General features: G+C 43.7%; 1 protein-coding gene across 3 annotated transcripts in view; it reads left to right on the top strand.

Moving 5' to 3' along the window:
- Positions 1–9152, top strand: part of LOC121627503 (gamma-aminobutyric acid receptor subunit beta-3-like) — a 34613-nt gene extending 25461 nt beyond the window's left edge. The window contains exons 8-10 of one of the 3 annotated variants that reach the window (XM_041966427.1): positions 5964–6211; positions 6542–6610; positions 8787–9152. In XM_041966427.1, the coding sequence (XP_041822361.1) occupies positions 5964–6211; positions 6542–6610; positions 8787–9152 (683 nt within the window). Of the gene's footprint in view, positions 1–5963; positions 6212–6541; positions 6611–8780 lie in introns of all 3 variants that reach the window. The other 2 variants (XM_041966429.1, XM_041966428.1) reach the window with 2 other exon arrangements.
- Positions 9153–23350: the final 14198 nt, after the last annotated feature.

Below are 23350 nucleotides of genomic sequence, written 5' to 3'. Positions count from 1 at the left end.
GCTCAAATATTACAACAAGCTTGTGAACATGTTTTTGTCCATTGCGCCCTCCCGTAGGGCAAAAGCATGAACACACAACCTTGACTCGACCCAAACTAGGTCATACCTTGTGTGTGTGGTCACCGAAAGGCCTCCAGGAGCTATAAAAACATCACGTCTCTAATGGGCATAATTTCGCTGCTTATCGAGGAGCGCTCGTGTGGGTGCAGAGGCTCGCTCACTGTGGGTCTCCTGTGAGCAGTAAACAAGGCAGAGACGGAAGCAGCAGGTCGCCGGTTTGTAATCATCATGACTCCTCACAGACGATTGCAGCAGTTTTGTCGAATATTGAACTGGGTGGTTCCTGATGACATTCAAGGAATCAGCCAGGGAAAATACACATAATATGTATAGTTTGTGAAGACAAAAGCTGGAAATGCAATTTAGACAATTGGCTTTCAGCAGTCACAATTAATACCACAGTAAATTAGTAATTGAGCGATTGCTAAGCGCCTCCCCTGAACAACAATAGTCCGATCATAGCTTAGTAACAGTAACTAGGAATGGCAGGCCTGGAGTTGTTTTGAGGGCTGTAGCTTTTTTTGTGGGGTAGCTGCTTATGTTTATTTATGACCAGCACATCCAGTTCTCTCTTTCCATCAATCGATCAATCTGTGAATGTCATTTGGAGGCAGCAACACTGCGAGAGCTTGACTAACCCGGCGAAGCTAACTAGCATGCTACAGCTCATGCACTTTCCAGGTAAAACTTGCAGCCGAGAATTTCTGTTCCATGCCTGTGAGTAGTAAATATAAGTAGACTATTTTGACAGTAATTGTTTTGGTCACAGGACGTACTGAATTGAGCGTCCTGTAACAGTTTCGTACAGATACACGAACCATTACACACGTATAATCTGGCCATGCCTTATTATCGCTGCTTTGGTCCATATATCATCAGTATATGGATAGCTAATGGAACCTTAATAACCTTAACACATCATAATGCTTTTTGCAAAACATGCTTTGATCCATTATTATTGTTATGCACAGGCAGATCTCGCTGGTTAGAGAGTGGATAGAGAGCATCAGTGTGTGTGTGTGTTTGTGTGTGAGTGTGAGTGTGTGCATGCACATAATTGTCTGTTTTACATCCACCTTTATTTGTCTGCTTGAACTGGTTGGCTTTCTTTCATTAAGGCACGCATGCAATATCTGGTCATTACCGTATGCCTCTGAGTATACACTTTTATTTTGTGTGTGTGTGTGTGTGAGAGAGAGAGAATCTGAGTGAGAGGATGTGTAAGTGTGAAATCCTGCTAGCTGCAATATCCGGTGTGCGCCTCCTCAGCTGAGAGGCAACCGGAGGTCCATTCACTTCTCCTGATGGATCGTTACAAGCTTTCAGCAGGTATCTCGACAGTGCCAGCGCGCGCGCATGTGTGTGTGTGTGTGTGTGTGTGTGTGTGGGCATGCCTGTGTGTGTGCGCGTCTGCCCCATTGCGTGTGCAAATCTGCCAGTAAGAGCAGTGTAATGATCAGGGAGAAATCAATTCAAGGAGGCAGCAGGCAAACAATTGAATTGTTTGAAGGAGAATCTCATTTTCCTGAGCGATTTCCAAGGATTGCAAAGTTACAAATGACCTGCTCGCACCCTAATCTGGTTGCAACCCTTTCCCCACAATCATGCCCTTCGTTCATAATCATATTATATGAACAGTCGAGGTGTGGGCATTAGCTGTAATTGGTGTGGGAGCACTTTTGGTGTAATGGTAGACACACGAGTTTGAGTTCACTGGTTTTACAGACCTTGGAAATCTCTTTCCGCTCTACCGCAGACTCCCAAAACGACAAGTCTCGAAACATTGTGCATGCTAACGAGATAGCTGACAATTTATGCTGTCTGCAAGTGATGAATGGGTGCGCTCAATTAACGCTGCTTTGATTTACCGCCCATGCTTCTATTCTCGCAGTTAACATTCATCGGTGCTTCACGCGCTTTATTGCATCTTACATGATACCTTTTCCTTTTTATAATGTTGAGCTGTGTTGCTAATGGCCTATTGACTTGTGATTAGAGGAGATTTGATTGCTGTGTGCCTTTGTTCCAGCTGTTAAGGTGGAAAAGACTCGGGGACATATAACCAGAGAAGGGGGGGGGGGAGGGGACAGAAAGAGGTGCAGTGCGAGCAAACAGGGAAACCACTACTAAATGATGGTGAGATCTGAGGGGTTGATATAGGATGAATGAAGAGGGAGAGGGGGAGAGATCGAGGCAGGGGGAGAGATAAGGGGAAGAAGCAGAGAACAATGGGACGAGACAGAGCGAAGGGGTGAGAGAGGCAGAAAAAGACAGAGACTGAGAGAAACCCTATAAAACTATATTTCTCCCTGGAGAGCGTAACAGCGTGATGAAAAAGGAGGGAGGCCCATGGGCGCATGGCCCCTTGATTAAATTGTCCAAACAGGGAGCGAGCGAGGGAGCAAAAGAGAGAAGGAGGAATGGAGGGGAGGGAGTGAAGGACAGAGAGTAATGGTGCAGCAGAGAGAACACCTATAAAGAACAAGGCTGTCGTTAAGCAAAAAAAAAAAAAAAAAAAAACACGGATTGCACCATCCAATAGGGGCCGAGACACGGAGCATGTGCACGCCGGGCCTCGTTCGCATTCACACCAGCTCCTCGCGCCGTCTCTGACGACACACACACACGCACGGACACACACGCATGAGTGGTGTTAGCCTTGTAATGTGTCAATAAATCACACTAAGGGCTAGATTGACCTTAGCTATCCCGCTCCCTCCTCCCCAACCCCCTGACGGTCCCTTGTCTCTTCACTGTACTTTATGACACACACACACGCACGCACACACACACACACACACTCCAAAAGCCATGTCCTACTGATAGGCTCCATTTATTTCCAGCATGGGTAGATAACGTAGTGGAGATATATCTTCCATATATCTATAATGAGATAAGATAGAGTGTTATTGCATTGGAGGAGGTCAGGGTTTGCATGATTATGAGTGAGAGTTGTGTTTATTTGCTGCAACTTGTGGACTGTACGGTGGCACCGAAAGAGACACGGCACATACAGGACTTGGCAGTAGAGCCGCAGAACACAAGCAAATAACAGAAACTGTATTTTGTTACAGTGCCTCAAGGCCCACCGTAGAAATGGATCAAACTTCAGACAATCCATTCATCTATTTATCATTTTATGAATGTCTCTCTTACTGTCATGCTCGAACAAGCAAGGTGCGAAGGTGCCTTTAGTGGGAGATAGCAAATAACCACGCCACCCGCTACCCCTCCTGGTTAAGGTTACGGAGAGCTGAGGGCCAGATACATGCAGCACTATTTTAATGAGTTATTTCTGCTTGATGACCAAGGGGCAGTTGGAGGTTTCAAGGCAGACCTTTGAATTTCAATGAAGCAGAGGTTATGCACTCATCTACCCGTGCGTGTGTGTTCATGCAAGTAAAATAAAATCACAAATGAAAGTGGTCGGGAAATTGTTTTAGAGGAGTGCTCAAGAAAAAATACAGCACGTGCACTGTTTCCTTGACCGTTGAACAAGGCAATCCCAGAGCAACATAATTATTTTTTTCCACTGTGTCAATCCAGCTCTTAACTAACAGAAGAAATAGCTGCAGAAACATGTTTTCTACCAAAAAAAAAAAAAAAAAAAAATCCTTGTTTCTATAGTAACACCCTAAGACATCTGTTGGAGTTTTCTCCGACGTGACCGTAAGGTGACTGACAAGATAGCAGCATCTGCTTAGAATGGCGGGGCGCCCCTTTAAGACAGGCTTTTGCCAGACAGGTTCGGACTAATTAAGCGTCAAATTTAACAACCCAGATAGATTGGCAAGACTGGTAATGAGGAAGCCTCGGAGGAAAAAACAATGTTGGTTTCACATTTTCTCCTGTGATCTAAAGAGGTAGAATTTATTGTACATTTGTCTAAATACCTCACCTGAGAGGAGGGGGGAGCAATTGGACCAGGGGCACATTAGTGTGGAGGTCATGGGCGTCCTTCCCCAGAAAAAGAAGAAAAGAATAAGGCAATTTTATGCAATTTTATGCAATATTCAAATGGTAAAAGTTGATTAACCCCTTGACGCCTGAGTTTTTTTTAGAATTATGTTAAATTAATTAATTCTTATGTTAAAAAATTAATTCTTTGTGTTTTTGCTTTCAAATTGATCCTAAATTAGGAGGAGTTTGTTAATTTTTCTGTAGCACATACAATAGATATAAATTTAGGTATGATGCAAATTAGCAACAACAGGCGTTAATGGTTACATTTTTTTTTCAAAATTCATAAATGTGCATCATAAAGGCCATTCAGAATTCATTTATTTCATCAAAACAGCCACAAAATTGGCTTACAACCATTACATTGTAACAACAACACAACAGATGCAGTTTTCACTGCACCGGTCCGACGAGAAAACCAGTGCTTGCAAAAGGTTCCTAGGTGTGTGTTAAATATGCACAAACCGTCATTAGAGGAATGCATGCACGATTCGGCTGCAATGTGGATTAAGGCGGTATGATGCAAATTCGCGACAATTAAGATGCAACATTAAAACTTCACTAAATTTGTTTTTGTAGCTTACTCATCCCCCACTTATATATTAGAGTAAATACTCTGTGTATTTTGACACACACTCATTCACTCATTTCTACACTCGCTTCCACACTGCTGCCACTTTTTTTGAAAAAAGGGCTTCACCTCCAATATTTAAGGGACATAAATTCCCATTATTTGCACTACAACCACAATGGAAATTGATTTAGACAACAGAGATAACAAAGCCATGAAAGGGGCCTACGTACATGGTAATAGCTGTATTTTCAAACACAGCAGGAGTGCAGATGAGATGGTGCTGACATCACATAGCAGTGTCCAATTCCCAGCTACCAGTGTAACCTATTTTCCAAGATGCTCAGCCTCCTAGAAAGGTCCCCTATCACCACTAGCCTAAGTACGTATGACCTGTACCCACACCTACACACACTGCTATAACTAGAGGGGGGGGGGGTGATTTCCATGCGTACCTTGATATCTGTCTGCAAGTGTCCAAAATGAATCCCTAACTCTCTCCAAGTTCACGTCCTGGATCCTGCCTGCATAGATGAAAGCTGAACAGCCAAATTTAAGGAATGGCTACAAACTTCAGCCAATTATCCTGCTAATCAAACTATGCCTCTATTCCTCGAATGAAGTTAAATGTGCATGGCTTTTTGCATTTAATCATCACGTGTTTGAAAAAGGGATTGATTCTCTGCATAACGCACTGCTGAAAATCATGTAGGAACAAACAATCACTCTCTGGCACTCATTCACTGACGGGTATATTATCTATTTTCTTGTCATTGGCAAACAGGTCTGAATGGGTGCATATACTAGATAGTAATAATACATGCATACAGTGACCACACAGTATAGTAGAGTGCTACCGAAAATCCAAGGGTCTTCTCAAAAATGTCTCTCATTTTTAAAGAGGATTTGATCAACTGCTTTGACAAAGCCAACAATGGCTAACCAGAGCACAATTCATCAAATAGCATCAGGCTGTGGGCGATTACTTGCTCTTGGTACAGCGCAAATGTTAGCCAGCAGATGAGGGGAGGAAGACATTGATATTTTGTTACCTTCTGGTGCCGTTGGCTGCTATTTGTTTAGTCCAAAAGAATCCTGGGCCTTAACTGGGCAGAGTCGCTCAGCAGATCATTCATATGTATAAGCATGAGGTGGGCCGGTCTATCATTACTCATTGTTGTTCTGGGATAGTTTCTGACACCTATTGAAACAGAAAAGGATCTTGTTTGTTGTTTCATCTGTTGTTTGATGCTTGTTAGCCTCTCATTCTTCTTCCAGCAACTTAAAATGGTCAGAAACACACACACACACACACATGCAAACATGAGTGACGCTTAAAATTATTCAAAAACACCTCTTTCTTCTTCCAAAGGAATCACCACGGTGCTGACAATGACCACCATCAACACCCACTTGAGAGAGACGCTGCCCAAGATCCCCTACGTCAAGGCCATCGACATGTACCTGATGGGCTGTTTCGTCATGGTCTTCCTGGCCCTGCTGGAGTACGCCTTCGTCAACTACATCTTCTTCGGGAGGGGCCCTCAGATGCAAAAGAAGTTAGCGGAGAAGGCCGAGAAGGCCAACAACGAGAGAGCGGCCAAGTACGACGCTGCACGGGTGAGCTGGAGTTTATCGATTGCCTTAGAATGAATGGATTGAAGGTGAATCAAAAAGTATAAGTAAATCAATAAGTGAATGCGTAGGTTCAAGGTGAGGATGCTGAATTGTGAAACTGGTATGGTATTATTCCACTATGTACTTTTTTTTGTCAGCTCTCGACACCAGAAGCAGCGAAAGGAAAATGTTCTCCTTAATTACCGCATTATTCACAGGCATGTGTGTCCCCTGTGGAGGCCTCGGTAGCCAAAATATGTTGGTTTAAAAAAAAAAAAATCAATTTACAGGTATTTGTTCCCCACATGTGGCTGAATATTTTCATCTCCTCAGGAGGCAGGTAGTAGGACCGCGTCCCTAAAACGGTCCAATCAGGTTAAAGGTCTTCGCCACTCACGCTCGGTGAGTTGTTTGTTCAGTGGGACTCTTCAGTATCCTTGAGTCAACTCTGCCATTGCCATCAGCCGACATGGATGTTTTTTTTTTGTTTTTCTTTTGCTTGAATGCAAAATATTTCCCCATCCATGGAATGAATCGAGCGACAGCAGACATCTCCATGACATTGCCATGATCTCCGGAGTGTCCATTATGACTTTTTCATTACGGATTTTCTCTAGACGGAAATGACGCTCATGCTCCATCTTGCATTGTAAAACTGGTTTTTCAGATATGAAATTGTTTCTCCTTTGAGAGGCCATCCTGAATGCATGCCGCCTGTGTATCGTCTCTCATTTAATCATCATTAAAAGCCACACTTCTCACGCAGCTTTCATAAAGTGGCGTTGCGCATGTCAGGATGTGGTAAACTGGTCTGACGTTCAGTGAGTCGTCGCCGCAGAGGTCACCTATCGTGGACCTTTGTTGCGTTAGTGGAAGCAGCCACGATTCTCTTTGAAAAATGAAACAAATTCTGAAAATATTTAATGGAAGCCAATAGTCCAGTGTATTGCTGAAAAAAGTTATTGCCAACTGCTTTCAAAACAGTTTAAGAGGAGTTCATCATCAGCGTCTAAATGCATTTCACTGGTTGAGTGAGGTCAGAGCTTCCTCCTGACTGTGTGTTCAGATGGAAAGTGAAGCAAATTTAAGACACAGCGCAAAATAAAGTCATTGAAAGACACAAGTTGCGATGAACAGATGTGAACTGGGCAGCGTGAACTGAAGCAAGTTGAAGAGGGAGACAAACTGGGGGGAAATTACAGAAAGAACTGGAGTGCCCGGTGAGTTCAGGGTACCAGCTAGCTTACAGCTAACATCTGTACAGCTGACACGCTGGCATTTTGGGCTCGCCTAAACACAGACTGCACAAGTGATCCAGCTCTCAAATTTGCTTTGCGATCTGTATAAAAACACACCTTCAGGGTTCGTAGTACTGAAACGTTAAAAAAAAGGGAAATGTGAGACTTCCACAGTTGCTGCATTTGCATGAATGATCACCATTGTCAGTTATTGTTGATTTGTTTTGTGGTGCACACATCATAGGCATGGAGTATGATGTATCTCCTGTGTGTTTGATTCAATTCTTGAAATTGATGACATGGGCTTATATGGTTATTATTCTTATATTATAAGTTATAACAGGAGGCATAACACCCAATCAGGACATTCTGACATCACTGCATCACTTCCTCTTTGTTATTTCTCCCTCAAATCGCCATTCTGGAATTTTTTTAATCACTCAGAAGAAAAAAATACTTTTCTCTCACATTTCTTTGGCCATTCATATCAATGGAAATTCTCCTCCTGTTCTTCAGTCATGCCGAGTGCATGAGCACCAGTGGTGCTGCTTAGTCCTTTTAAATGAAACAGCCATCTGGTTGACGTGCTAAGAATGGCCGCCATTAGAAAATCCCGTTGACACAATGCAATCATGGAGCTGAGGGTCAGAAGCTGTGCCTCCTCCACTCAATTACTTTTCCACACACAAGAAGCACTCAAAAAGGTTTCTCTGTGATGTGCAAAATGATGATAATTAATAAGTGCTATGAGTTACTATGCTCGACAGACAGGTGAAGTGTCATATAGCTGTAAATTACACATCTGTCACGTCAGGAGCAAAGGCAAAGCACTGCGTTTAGTATATTTTAGGGAAAATATCCTAATGATCCACGCAGGCGACAATTTCATTGTTTTGTAGGAATATTAAAGGCGACAACTTCACATTTAAACATTGAACACTCAAAAGAGGGGGAGTTTGCCATGTTGCCATGGCAAATGCATGGAATGGCATCCATGGACAGATTATGAGACAATGGGCCCCTGGAAGAGGCATGCAAAAGTCATTTTGCTTCTCTTCGTCTTTGGTTTGCATCTTTTTGCAGTCATCTTGAGTTTCTTTGCGGTCATTTGACTGCCTTTTAACGTGTACAGTCACTTCAATCATAGGCTGACCCCTCGGGCCTGTGCCCAGTACGCCCGTTCTCTAATCCTGCCATGATGACATCCACATTTCATGGTCTTGAATGCACTGTGCACTGAGTGCCTCGAAACATCAGGTAGCGTCCTCTCTAGCTGTTCCCTTTGTTTGCACATAATGTTGTTCATTAGTTTTCTCATTTCTTGATCCATTCAGGCGGAGCCGCACGGCCACGGGAACATCCTGCTAACCACCCTGGAGATCCATAACGAAGTGGCGGGAGGCGAGATCACCACCAGCGTGGCGGACATTAGGAACTCTCAGTCCATGGTGCAGCTGGACAGCACGGCCTCGACGCACATCCAGTACCGCAAGCAGAGCGGCGGGATTGGCCCGCGCTCCGCCAGCCGCCACTCCCTGGACCGGTCCGCCCAGATGAAACGCAGCCGCCTGCGGAGGCGGTCCTCGCAGCTCAAAATCAAAATCCCCGACCTGACGGATGTGAACGCCATCGACCGCTGGTCACGGATCATCTTCCCTTCCGTTTTCTCGCTGTTCAACCTCGTCTACTGGCTCTACTATGTCTGATTGGGATGTTTTGTTGAGATGTTTGTTGTTGTTTGTTTGATTTTTTTTCATTTTGTTCCTTTTTCTTCCTCTTTTCTGTTGCTTTTCTACATGATGTGATCTGTCGAGTTGAAGACTGCAACAGCACAAGACAAAAAAAAAGCTGACTGAGAAGAGACTACTGAGTTTTGGACCAAGTTCTCGTCAAAATTGTTTTTATATTTGCAGTCTTTGAATCCTAAGTACCAAGTTCTTTTTATTTTCTAAAGTATGTACTGTAATTGGGACTTGTGACAGTCATTTCCCAACATCTGCCCTCTCAGTAATGTGTAAATAGAGAGATACAAAGCCAGCAATTGAATAAATAATACAGTATTTGCAAAAAAAAACAAAACACAATAACATAATAGCAGTTAACGCAAGGATTTTTCTAATCAAAAAAAAAAGTGAGAAAACTTTATACAACACAGGTGGTCAGATAAGTGCAGGCAATTCCTAAAAGTCCATTAAACAAACTAATGTATGTTTGACTGGTACCCTATGCACTATTAATGCATGTAATGATCAGCCATAGTGGAAAAATAATGACTCTTTTTGCCTTGGGTTACGTCACAACTTCATAGAAGAAAAGACTGTTGATACAGGAGACCTGCTGTTAACTCTCTCATGCATCGATCTGGTAAAGCTTTACCCAAACACGATAGCTTAAAGTTGAGGTTTCTGTCCTCAGTTCAGGATGATTGTGACTCAGGTTCTGAAATTTTTTTTTTTTTACTATCCGACATCTTTTCTCGACAAAGAAAAGCGTCAGTGAGATATCCTTTTCGGTCACTTGATGAGGGGAAAAAAGCACAAATACGAATGAAACTGCCATTTTTTTTCACTTCTACCTGCGAGCGACAGCGCCTCAAGTGGTAGTATGACAGAATTGCACTCCAATTTCTCAAACTTCCTCGAGCAATTGTCTGACTTTAACAACTGCCAAGGGCCTTTTGGGCGACACGGTTACTCAACCCATGAAATATTCTGATATTTTTGTACTCTGTGTCTTCAGGTATTCATTTGATTTCCTAACCCGTCCTGTTGATTATTTTTTTTCTTTTGCTCAACACTAACTCTGTCGCGGTAAACGAGTGGAGGAATGAAACCCTTTTTTTGTACATAAGTACATAGGTGTGTATATACATAAATGTATATATATATACTGTGTGTACAACCCAAAATGAAAATGATCAAATATTGAGCATTTTGTGATTGTCATACTGGCTATTAACTGTCAGACTAGTGCAAAAAGAAAAAAAAAAGAAAAAAAATTCAAGGATTAAGCAAATGAATACAGGCCAGTTTCAAGCATCGGTTTAGTTTTTGAGCATTTGTGGGGCACTCTGAATACATTTCTTCTCAACCATCTACCATGAAGTTCCACACTAGACACTGTATGTCTGTTCACTCTGCAGTTAAAGAGTGACTGTAGGCCTCGCCATACAGCCGCAAGTGATGCAAATGGATTTCATTGATCCGACGGACGGGCCGCGCTGACCGGTCCGTCGACTAATAAGCACATACTAGCACTGAATGTATCGGATCCATTCTTCAGGGAGAGGATAATGAGCCATGGTCATCGCTTCTCCATCAGAATGTAACGCCCATTCTTACGTTGCGAGTGACGGAGAAAGAGAGCGACGGGATGCGGTTTTAAGAGTGTGTGCATGTGCATGTGTGTGAAAGGGACGGGAAATGGATAAGGCGAGCTCGAGAGAGGAAGGGCGCCGGCAGGCCACTTGTTTTCTGTGCCGCTTGCTCGACCATGGACAAATATCACCGTGTAATAGTTTTGTGGCTAGCTCTCCCGCCCGACTCGTTTTTTGAACTGTGTGCCATTCCACCTTAGGTCGCAGAGCAATCAGCCAATTACAACTCACGGACGATGGTGTAAATTTGAAGCTCAGATACATGACATACGTGTGCATGTACAAGAATACATGTAGAAAAAAAATGCAACTCGATAACACTGAGTTCTGTTGTGATTGAGAAGCCGCTGGCAGTCAGAGTCGGGACCAAACTTTGAAGTAAAAAATTGTCAAGTTTTCTGTGTACAGACTGATTGATGTTTGACTAAGAATTGAATGTATTGTACTTGGATTGTTGCTGCAAAAATGCAATTTTGTTTCTGGAAACAGGATTGACCTCCGCCCTGATTGATCAGGGCTCCGGTCGATTCCGCATTTCAAGTGACCCCTCGTCTCTTGCTGGTTTCTTGTCCTGTTTTCTACTGTGTAGACGGGGCGCAGTGCACACATGACCGGGGTCCAACACAGAAGAGTTACAGGTGAAACTATTTCTACAAGCACAATAAGCCAAAACATCTTGCTGAAAGCGTGTTCAGACAGAAGGCAAATGTTCACCTTGCGCCGCGATCCCTGCTTCCATCTGTTGTTGAGCAAATTTAAAGTGAAATGTGAAGAAAATGTGAATTACGCCCGTTTCCATAAATTAGTTTGGAGCGAATAAACGAGGCTGCGCAAAGTTGGCGGGATAACCTACGTGGTGCATGGCTAGAATAAACAGAGTAGAAGAAGAAGAACGTTTAAAAAACAGGAAGCAAGATGAGTCGCCTTAGACACCTGAGAGAAAAATTGTTTGTACGACCAGCCATGTTTTCGCACGTTATGGGAATATCTGGGAAGACAGCTGAAGGAGCTTCTTCTTCTTCCCATTTGGGTTCAGTCATTAGTTACATTGGCCAGATTAGAACTTATTTGAAAAGTGTTTCTATCTCCCATTGGGCACATTAACACTTTTTACAAAACGTGCATAAAAAAAACTGATGGAAACATGGCTAGCGTTGCAACTTTGACCGCTGTCGCCCCAAACAGCCAATGAACCCACTTGCAGCCTCTTATGTTTCTCATCTCTGCGCGTTTATGAAAGCAGATGGGATGAGCGCATTTTCCGAGCGGTTCTCAACTCGTGCAGTCCCTGCACGTGCGCCTGGCGCTGCCGTCCCGTCCGAGCACACGCTCAGAGGATGTCTTGGCTTCGGTTCTGAGCACAGAGCAATGTTTTGTCTCATGCATTCAAGGTAAAGCGTTTCAAAGTCACGGAACCAGTTCGTCCAAAGATGTTTCAAGCTGCTTTGTGTAGTTTGCAGGTAAAAAATACCTGAAATTATGAAAAAAAAAAAATCTGAAAGGCTTACTGGTTGACTTTGATTTAAACGATCACTATTGGGTCATGTGGTGAGATTTAAAACACTTTTCTTGCACAAGTCTTTTTTTTCAATTACCAAACTCATGAGTGCAGTTGAAAAGCGAACGAGACAGTAACTGTTAAGAAACTCTAGATACTTGTTTATCATGCATGCAACCACAATTCATAACTGGGGAGGATTTTTTTAAAAAAAGATATTTTGCAAACTCACTTATGAGAGCTGCCAACTGCTCATTTTAGAGAGGACATTATGCCATGTGAGCCTACATTACAAAGAAAAAAAGTACAAAAAAAATAAAAGTCATCAAAGACTTCAGGTGTTGTATGGCCTTGGTCCCATAATGGAATGTGAAATGTTCTGTGCTGCCACAAAATGTATTTAGGCTTAGATTTATACTGTATATCTGTATGTTTCTCTTCCTTTTTCAATAGATTATCATGTTAAACCATCAAATAAATTATATACATTGTACCTGTGTATTTGGTATTGCGAGCATGCATGACACTCCATGAAGAATGTGCATTGTACGTGTAAAGCAAGCCAATACAATGAACCGCCACTCTAAACACCCAATAAATCATCAAAGACATCTTAAAAAGACTTGAGGATTTTGATAAAAGGTTGCTTTTACGTATGCCAAGACTTGCCCTTGAGCAAGGCACCCCATCCCTAACTGTTCCCAGTGCAGGGACTCAGTTGAGGACTTTTTATTGTACTCTGCGACTCCTGGCTGGGCATCTTCCGTGCATGAAGTTTGTGGTTCCCTCACCGACTTGCATGCAAAATCGTTCATAAAGAGAACATCCAGGGGTAGATTTGGTTACCCGCCGACGTTTCTCGGTGCAAACGCGGCCGAAATGCATCACACTGACATGCTGTCCAATGTTAACGTTAGCTAAGTGCTGGCTTGCCTATTTTCTAGTGTAGCTGATCAGACTGTGACACAATTTCCCAGGCACGAGAGTCAGGACTCAAAATGAAGAGTGACTGCCATAGATCTGAAGATGACAGAGGGCAGTATGTTCATACAGTAATACAGTTATGAACACATCCTGTAAATTAATGATGATTATAATAATAATAATAATGATAACAAGATTAATTAAGAATTTTTGGTACATTTTTGAATTAATTTACTTGATTGCTGGTAGTTTTGGTTGTTTGTTCTTATGTGGTCGGTTTAATGTTTGCCTATATGATGATTTGATAGTGACAATCTCAGAAGGAAAACCTGATAGTCCTGATCCGGCGTGGCACATCCTTGTGTATTCCTACCGGAAGATCCCGTGAATTCCCTTTTCTTTCCCACAGGGTGCCACATTCGAAGCCCACCACCATATAATATAATATAATAATGTGCATTTACAGAGAGTTTCCTGCTTTTTAAGCTAATGATGATAATTAGGCCATTAGAAGGAGGTCAGAGGCACCAAAGGGACCCACACAGAACACTATTTTTGATTTCATGAACACACAACAGCACATTTACACAGAACGTGGGGAAACAAATGAGTTGTTCTAATGTCTAAAATCTCATCTAGTCAATTTGGGTGTCAGCTCTTCAGTTTACTATAAAGTTTGGGCCCCACAGTTATTACAGGATGGTCGCCGTTCGCTCAGCTTTGTCTTGTTCGCAGTACTGTCTCAGCCCTCTTCTAAACCGACTCCACCGCAGCTCTCAGCTCATATCTCAGCATGCACACGTTGCTAATGTACACAGAAAGCAGACCTGGGTTAACTGTAAGTAATACATTGCACCGAATTTACTTTAGGGACCAGCTGGGTATACGTAGGTAATCCAAGCATTGCAATTCATTAAGGATGAGTCAAATACTCAAATACTGTCTCTGTGGGACCACTCATAAAGAGATACAGCAGGGAGCAGCTGTGGTGGGTTTTACTCTTACTGTGGGTGACGACAGCGAAACAGTAAAGCATGTTTTGAAACTGCTGAACAAATCCAACACCTACTGCACGGGGAGCTCAAAGCAGGAAAATAAATGCTTTTTTCTTTCAAGGGAAATAATAACAGTCCTTAAACCAGACTTCAGCCGAGTGAGGCCTCTGAAAGATCCAGCTGCAGGAAAACCTCCTTTAAATCTAACTTGGGAGCATTCAGGCATTATTCCAAGGTGACTACCCCGCTGCTTACCTTGTAGTCACACCTGTTAAAAAGCCTGAATTAGCTCTGACACACAGTTTGTAGAGTCTCCCGCTCAATTAAAACAATGAAAACAAAAGATGTGATGACGTCGTAGATTTAAATTGGCCATAAAAAGCGTTTTAGTAATCAGTTCGTCAACATTCTTGCAAAGTCCCAAAGACCTAGGTGCACGACGTCACATATGCCACCAGTCAATGCTGGCGTTAACTGTATGCATCACATTGTGCTTTTTTTTCACCACAGGAACCTACATGCATTCAGCGTTCATTCCCCGTCCACCTGCCCACACTGGCTATAAAGGAAACCTTCTATAAAATCCCAGGAATCATGCATTCATCGTCCACCACGTCATGTATGAGTATGACGTTTCCTTGCATGTGAAATATAATATAGAAATCTAATCCCTTCATGGGATGTGAATAGGATGTGTTTGTCAGGTGATTGGTGGCACATATACACATTGCATGAAGGTAAACTGGTACTAGTTTACTACTACCAATACCACCAATTAATGGTCACGAGTGTGGATGCCGAGCTTTAATGGGTCACCAGTTTCAGGAAGGTATGGAAAATATCCACAGTTTTATTTGATTCTTATTCATCTGTAACGCTGATCATTATTTCCTCTTTCTTTATTAACAGGACTTTTTGATGGACTTCTGCTGGAGGACGGACGATACGCCTGCACCCGGTACTCGATGACACCCCTGCGCACCAAGTGCCGGGTCAGAGATGAGAGGTGACCTCTGGGGTCAGGAAGTCCAGATTCAGCCGCCTCTGCGGCCTGAGGGTCTCCCCGGAGAGCCCCTCATGCGCCAGTGGTGGCAGCTGACTTTGTGGACCCCATCATCCTGATCAATTTCATCCGGGTCAGTCACCCATGAGCAAAGAGGCGATGAAAAACAAGCATCTGTAAACGCTGCCTTTGCTCTACACCTTTGGGGAGTTAAGAAAAAAAAAATTGAGACGTCTTTCGCTGTGAGGAAACAGCCTTTAGGAGCGTGACCACCTCGCCTCCATCTCAGGTACAGAAAATATAGATTGGCCACATCACGCACTATTTATGCATAATCACTTAAGAAAATGCTGAGCGCGGCTTTTCAATTCCCCCTGCCTCTCCACGGCATGTGAGTCCCTTGGGGTACGCGGGATAGATTTTTAATCTCTTTCCTTTGGCGGCTTTATAATGTATATAGGGGTTCTAACCCCAAGGTATATTTCACAGTTTATCATTAAAATAATCATTAAAGAATATCATTGTTCAGCATTTTGAGGGAGGGAGCTGTTGTTGAAAAGGCACATATTTTGTCTCTAGGACATGCTCAAGCCCACATAGTGAAGCAGCTCATATTCTTCTGGCAGCTAGAATATGAAATAATGAGGCCTGGCCAATCACGAGGGCTAAAGGGGACCGCAAGGCCAAATACTGGATAATCAGGCGAGTTGGAGGGCTAGATCTCGGCGATGGCTCAGACGTTCAAGGCTCCGGAGGCAGCTGAGTACAGCACATGCAGTCAGCGTGTTTGTTTATCCAGCCGTGCCTACCTGCCTAACTTCCTGCTCACGGTACATGCAGTTTTCGCCGCTGTATCATCAGGCAACCAAAGCACAGGTTCACAAGAGGCTTCGTGCGCTGTCAAACTGTTTCCAGCACATCAGGTCCCCAGATCATCTCTGCGCTCAGTGGAAAAAAAAAACCTCAACATTTTCCGACTCTTCGGTGTTGTCAGTTTCTTTTGCTGCGTTGGAAAAGCTGTCCTTATTTTTAGAACACCCAAATGGACAAATGAGGGATCGTATCAGAGCTTACAGTCCTGCCTGGTGTTTCTCAGGAGTGTGGTGGCCGTTAGAGGATGACAGAGACATTGATGGATGACCTCGGGCAAACAAGATGCCAAGACACTAATAAAAAGCACTCGAGGGGGCCTTAAACCAAAAGTCAACCAAAGGTTACCGGAACAAAAGAAAACAGTATTTTATTACAAGCAGCATCCTCTCTCACCCTGCCTCGCTATCATTCATTTTGATCTTTCCAACTCAGTCTGGATCTTCATGCCGAATGGAAAACTAAAAACTCAAGTGGTAACCAGATGGATAAAGGCGCAGCCTCGGGGCTGCCGGTGCAAAGGATCTGGAGCTGTATAATTGCTCAAAGAGTTATGATGAAGCTCATGAATAATGTCAAGGCTGTGCACGAATCACAGCTCTTCATTCACAAACAATAAGAGCCATTGTTAGGCATGACCTGAAGCAGAGTCAAGGCCTGTGAGCTGCTCTGAAGCACTGCGGTGAGTGACTGATTGCTTTCATAAACGAGCAATGAAAAGAAGATGAATATTTAATTGTTACATATTTTTTATTTTTTGTCACGCATTAGATAGATATTAGATCCAATTTTCACAGCTTTTAGTGGGGAAACGGGCCCCAACAGCAGCAAATAATCATGCAACACAGAAAGAACACGTAGGGCAGAAATATTATATGAAGCAACAAGCAGTATAAATTGTGGTTAAAATGAGGGCCTGCGGTGACTCTGTGAGGCTGGAAGTGTGGAAGGTATTGATGATTTTTAGCTGTCTGAAACAGCCCCTCCTCACCTGAAAACAGCCACGCAGGTCGTCTGTTCGAGTAGGTTGTTACGATCCATATCTATTGTTAGGCTGCGACCTCTAGGAGCAAAGGAGGGAGTCAGTATAGGACAGCGAGAAAGTCTGCAGATGGAGGAGGTGGGGCGGATGGATGGGATAAAAAAATAAAGGTCTTTAACCCCAGAGACTGCTGTCCATGTGCCTTGTGAAACCATAAGTCATCGCTGACCCAGTGTGTTGAGGCTAATCTCAAAAGTCATTACAGCGACAAACGTGCTAAACTGTGTGAGCTGGATGGTCAAGTGCTCTTGGACAAAGTTAACGCTCTTCAGCAGAGTTTGGATGCCCGACAAGCAGCTTTCACGAGACCACAATCAGACAGAGATGGCGTTTGCAGGCAAGTTCTGTGGTGAGCGAGCTAGCGGCTAAGAAGCTGAGAACTCATTCAGAAGGAGCGTTTGTGAGGCCTTGTTGCTGCTGTGGAGCTGCTGCGCCAGATGAAGTAAAACTGCCCCGACGTGTCTGTTTGTCTGGAATGATTCATCGAGATGAAGGAAAATCTGACTTGGAAGTGTCTGTGATTTGGCCGTCATGGTGGACATCAGCAAGAACCTCTCAAAGCTGGATCTCAGGCTCCAGCAGCTTCTTAGCGCTTTGCTCTCGAATGGGAAATCAGTTGCAGTGGAATTAAAGCTGCGGCAGGTGCAGCTGCACTTTCCCACTCTGCAGGAACAGAAGCTGCGATGACGTCTGAATGTTCTGCTGAGGGTGAAAACTCCCTGAAAACTGACTCTTGCAAAGATTCAGTTCTGCTCAAGTCTGACTGACCCAAACCTGGAAAACCAGCTGCAAATAGCCACCATCATCATGCAGAGGTTGCAGAGCTTTGTGTGATTTGTTCAGCAAAAGATACATCGTCTCACTTTAAAGCAAAAGTTATTCTATGAAAGTTTAGTGGGAGCTTTATGAAGACTGAACGTTTGGGACCAAAATCTGTTTCATAACCCAAAGAGAGGCTGCGTTCATGCTGGGAACATTAACCTAGTTCACAAAATCCACTTCTCTTCTCCTTCTTTTTCAAGAAGTGTTTCAGTTCCAAATGCCGGCTCGCACCGTGCAGCGCTGAGAGCTCGCCACGTTTTGTGGTACCCAGATGCTGCGAGATAAAAACATTGCAACTTTTTGGTGGCGGTGCTGTGCAGTAACAGGCCCTCGACAGTCGCATAGCAACAGCAGCTTCTACTGCTGGGGCTTCCTATTATGCAGTGCTACATGTGTTTATTGCTGCTTGTTAAAAAAGCAAGGCACCCCTCGGACGCTCGGGCCGAGCTGTTCCAATGGGAATATGAAGCAGCTTATCAATACACATGTCCCGTTCTTTGTTGTGTTCTTGTTGACCCGAGCTGGAAGTGCTGATCACGGTGGATTCTCAGCCCCAATGGCTGACCCAAATAACCGCCTCCGAGCCCCAGAAAAGCTCATGAGGCGGCGGAGATTCAGCCCGCGTTGCTTGTTGAGAAACTCGCCGAATGAATTCTTTCTGATGTCTTGCGTTCTTTCTTCTCTCCCCTCCCTGCCTGCCAGCTGACATACTTTCTTTTAATTCATCAGCAGCACGGCAAGCAATGGAGGGAGCGTGGGAGAGAGTGGGAGGGAGGAGGGAAGGATGGAGAGAGAAAGAAAGTCTGTTTCGGCATCAAAAGACTGTCTCAGAGACTACGGGGAATACATTGACTCTTCGATGTGCTTTTTGATGATGCCTTTCTATGTTATGAACTCAATGGTACACAACAGCGGCGGCGGCGGCAGTGCATCAGCTCGCTCCCTTCCCCTCATCTCAACGCTCTCATTACCCCCTCTCTTTCATGCACCTTCTCTCCCGTCCTTCTTTAGAACCTGCCTTTTATTTTGTAAGACACACTTCCTGGCATCCGCCGGCAGGCAGGGGCGTCCCGTACTGTAAGACAATATTTTGATGGCTCATGCTTCCCGCAACGAGTCCTCGCGCGAGAAACTTCTCTTGACGAGGCAACTGCACATCCCCAGATCATTAAACATTTAAAGGGCTATTCCCCAAGTGTGCAATACCACAGAGAACAACATGTCCTGTTATGTGCGCCCCAGAAACAACTCATATCTTAAGTCACATCTGCTCAGTGCAATAATTACTGAGAAAAACACAGCCTCTTTGGAGATAGATTAAAGGGAATAGTGACCACTGCTTTGCCTTGTCGAGGTGGAGCGATCCAGCTTCACATTTGTGGCAATAACATATGAACCTAATTAATGCTGTGTTTAACCGAACATGGTTGCATCCCTGCATCTGTAGCTGTGCAGCTCGCTTCATCTCTTTAGAGAATACAGTCTGGCCATTTGTGATATTGAGTCGACATCATCCGATGGAAATTAAACTGGTCTTATAAAACAACATATAGGCCCTAAACAGTCTTTCAGGGATTGTCTGCGTAAATGTTTTAAATTGGCAAATGATTGCTGACAGCAGGCTGAACGCTGGGCACCCGTTCACACTATCAGAAATTTCAACTTTTATAGGTGCGCCACAAACACACCTGGTCAAAGTGTTCTGGTCAAAATGGTGCTTGAGTATTTGCTAGATTTGTACTTCCAAAGTACACTTTAAACCTGTTTTACTGAATAATGTTATATCAACAATCGATCAAATGACTACGTGTAGTGTGAAAGAGGTGTCTTAGTGTCTTTGAGCTCGTTGTTTTGGTTTTACGGTCTGCGGCTTCAATATTTCAGTACTTCTCACTCGCGCCATTTTTAGCTGCAGCTCTCACTCTGAACACCATCGCTTTCAGATGAAGTTCGCTGTCAGCTGATGAACACAGCGGAGCATTTAGCAGCAAAGGTAAAGCACCGTTTGCAAACAAGTTGGCCTTGTCAGATTTATGTGGTGATGCTTTTGTGTTTTTTACAGCTTGTTGCCATCTCTCCAAGTTGGCAAAAACCCAATTTTAAAGCTGAAATAATAAGTAATACTAATCCATTTTATTTATAGAGCGTTTTACTCAAAGACATTTGGATGAGTTAAAGTGACCACAGAAAACAGCAGATTAAAAATATCAGAACAGCTTCAGATGTGTTTGGGGAGAGAGTGCCAGAGGGCGGTCCGGTGCTTGGTCCTGAGTGGTCGAGACAGGAAGTCAGCATCAGGGGAGCGGAGGTGGTGAAGCAGGAGGGGGGGCCTGGCTATGAGGGACCAGCGGGAGCGCTGCAGGACGAGGGTGGTGTGGTCACTGGGGCAGGGGTGGGTGAGTCTTAGGAGTTTAGTGAGGACTTTGGATGATGATTTTTTAGCAATGTGAATCTCGACTGACCCCATCAGACGTAAGTGAAACCTTGAGGGTTGAGGATTTAGGAGGCAGGCACAGGAGTGAGGATTGAGATGCTGACTTGTGAAGCAGAGGGTTGGTGAGATAAGTTGAACTTGGTCAGAACAAAAAGGCTGGGAAAAAACGCATGAAAAGGTGAAACTGGATGTTTTTTTGGATTACCACTATTCCAGTTTATTCAGAACATTGCTGCCCAGGTGCTGACAAAAACCAGGAAATACAACCACATTGCACCAGATCTGCAATCCTCACACCGGCTAGCAGTCAGTCAGAGAATTGATTCCAAAATCTCGCTGCTTGTGTGTGAATCACTCTGTGGCCCTGGGCCCAAATACCTCTCTGACATGCTCGCGCCTTCTGAACCTTCGAGGGCCCTCAGGACATCTGAGGAAGCTTTGCTCCGTACGAATCTCGTCCATCTGTGGATGCTGAGGTTTTTTTCGACCGAGGGGAGAAACTCTGGCTCTCGCCCGCCTCGGGCGGCGAGCTCTGACGTAAATATCAGCTCGAGAGCAGAATCAGGAAGGACAGGGGATGAGAAGATTCAAGAAAAACACACGGGTTCACTCACAATGTGCGTCTCAATGTGGGCTGTTTCGCTCTTTTATCTGGATTCAACTTGATTTGAACTGCACTAATTTGCTTTTTAAGTCTTTCCCATCTCTTGTCTGTACTTTTCTGCTTTTTAATGATAAATCTTTTAACTGCAGTGTATCTTTATTATTCTGTAAAGCACTGAATTGCTGCAGTGTATGAAATGTGCTTCACGAATAAAGCTGCCTCTCCTTGCCTGCGGTACCCAGAGAAATTAGGATGTTGCCATCTGATGGCCTGTAGTTTGGATACTTAATGAAAATCCCTTCAGTTCGGGGATAAAAACACTTGATCTCTTATGATTCAGGCAGCTTCATTTGTTCCAAATCTTCAAGTCTATCTGAAGTTCTCCGACACTAAACTTGATTAGTGCACTTTACTACACTTTCGTGAGTTCTGTCCTCTCTTCAGCCCGACACGATGCGGCGGAGGAATTCAAATCTTCCCACCGTGCTTTCTCTTGATTCATCAGCATCTCATGTCTGATCCTGCTCCAAAATAATGTCCCATGTTTGGTGAAATATTCTGAACAGATGACATTATCAGACTTCGCTTGTTACACGAGATGAAATCACTTGGCCAGTTTCTGGAGTGCACATTTCCATTTCCTTTGTTCAGATATCATCAGCCTGTCGTGCCATTTGTTCCTTCCTCTCCCACCCCCCAATCGACAGGAGCACTTCTAATCCATGGGTTTATTTTGATCAGAACAAAGTGAGCGATGGCTGCCAGGGACGTGTGTCCAGCCACAAAATGATATTTGTTTTAAAGGTCATCATATGTCTCCATAAAGGTTAACATGTCAGTTTTGTCTTATTTGTTTAGTTGCAGCCTCTGCCTGTGACGAGATTCTTATCAAACACATAGTGAGCGTTAACAAGCATTTTTATTGAGAACCTTTATGGGAATGAAGAAAAAAAAAGGAAAAAAGAAAACGAATACAAGCAGCGTAAATGTGTTTTTCTGACGAATTCTGCACATTTCTGCCTCTGAACAATCAGTCTGATCACATTAAAGCAGAGTTTTATTCATAACACCAGAAGGTGTGATGGTAGTTGGAGTTCATAAGTGTGTGTCTGAGAGGAGAAGTGATGTTCGGTGTGTTTTCACAGCACGGTGAGATAAAAAACAGAGCCCTTCGTGCTATAACCTTGTGTTTTCTGCCCTCTGCTGGACGCTTTAAGAACATACAGCCTACATGCAAGCATGCGTGCTGCACGCACAAGCCCTCCCTCCACCACCACCACCACCCAAACACAAATTCACACGCCCACACACTCATCTGCAGACACTGGGAGGCGTGTACGTGTGATTAATGCTCTCCTTTTTCACATTTCTCGCTAATTAGCAGCTGCTTGTGGCTCATATTATTTGAAAGACATTTTATATAGCCTGTGTCAATAGAGCCATAGACACCATAATTACACGTTTAATTACTCAGTGCTTGCAGTTTGTACTGTACAGGGGCCAATTTCATGGACAGAGTTTCTGCTTATTTACACTTTACAATTACTGCTCTATCCTAATGGAATGCACATGATGATGAAGCAAGCACACGCATTCATCAATGATGCATTCAGAGTCATCATAGTATCAGCTGGATATCAGAGTCTTGTTCTGGGCTTTTTGAATAATTTAACTGGCCACGTGTTTATGACTTTACTCCTTAAAACAAAGCAAAAAAAAAAAAGATAATCAATAAGTGAAGGCAAGGCTATTTTATATATGTTGCATATTTTGTTGCTTGTAAGCTAAATGTGCTTTCCAGTTTTACACCGTTAGAGATTTTTACACAATACATGCGACTGATTGCACTTTATTTTGCAGGTGATTTCTGAATAAAGAGCTATGAGGCATGAAGTCGTGCAAAGGACTAAATATTGAATCATGCGTGCATGGACTGGACAAATAAGTCTGGTATATGCATGTATACATGTCTGTATGCATTATGCACAGGGTGGCTGATTTACTGTATATAGGCAGAGATGGTGCATGATGATGTGTTTATTTTAAAAACCTCATATTATAGAAGTATGTGGATGAATGAGTGTTGAGGGTTATTGACTGATGAGTGATGGCCTGTTGGGAAGAAACTGTTCATGTGTCAGAGGCGCAGTTTGATGGGCCTGCAGTGATGTTTCCTGCCTGTCTCTGACATTGCAGAGCACAAGTTCTGAATGGAGGTCAGGCTGGCACCAGTGACAGCAATCCGTCGCAGGCTGTCTTCTGACCAAACCAGACCGTGATGGCTGTGCGGAGAACGGACCGGATGATTGCAGTGCAGGACTCCTCGGCGGGTCCTG

This window comes from Chelmon rostratus, chromosome 24, assembly GCF_017976325.1.
Source record: "Chelmon rostratus isolate fCheRos1 chromosome 24, fCheRos1.pri, whole genome shotgun sequence".
Taxonomy (NCBI): Eukaryota; Metazoa; Chordata; class Actinopteri; order Chaetodontiformes; family Chaetodontidae; genus Chelmon; species Chelmon rostratus.
The sequence above is the reverse complement of the archived record's forward strand: the minus strand, read 5'-3'. Positions and strand labels throughout refer to the sequence as shown.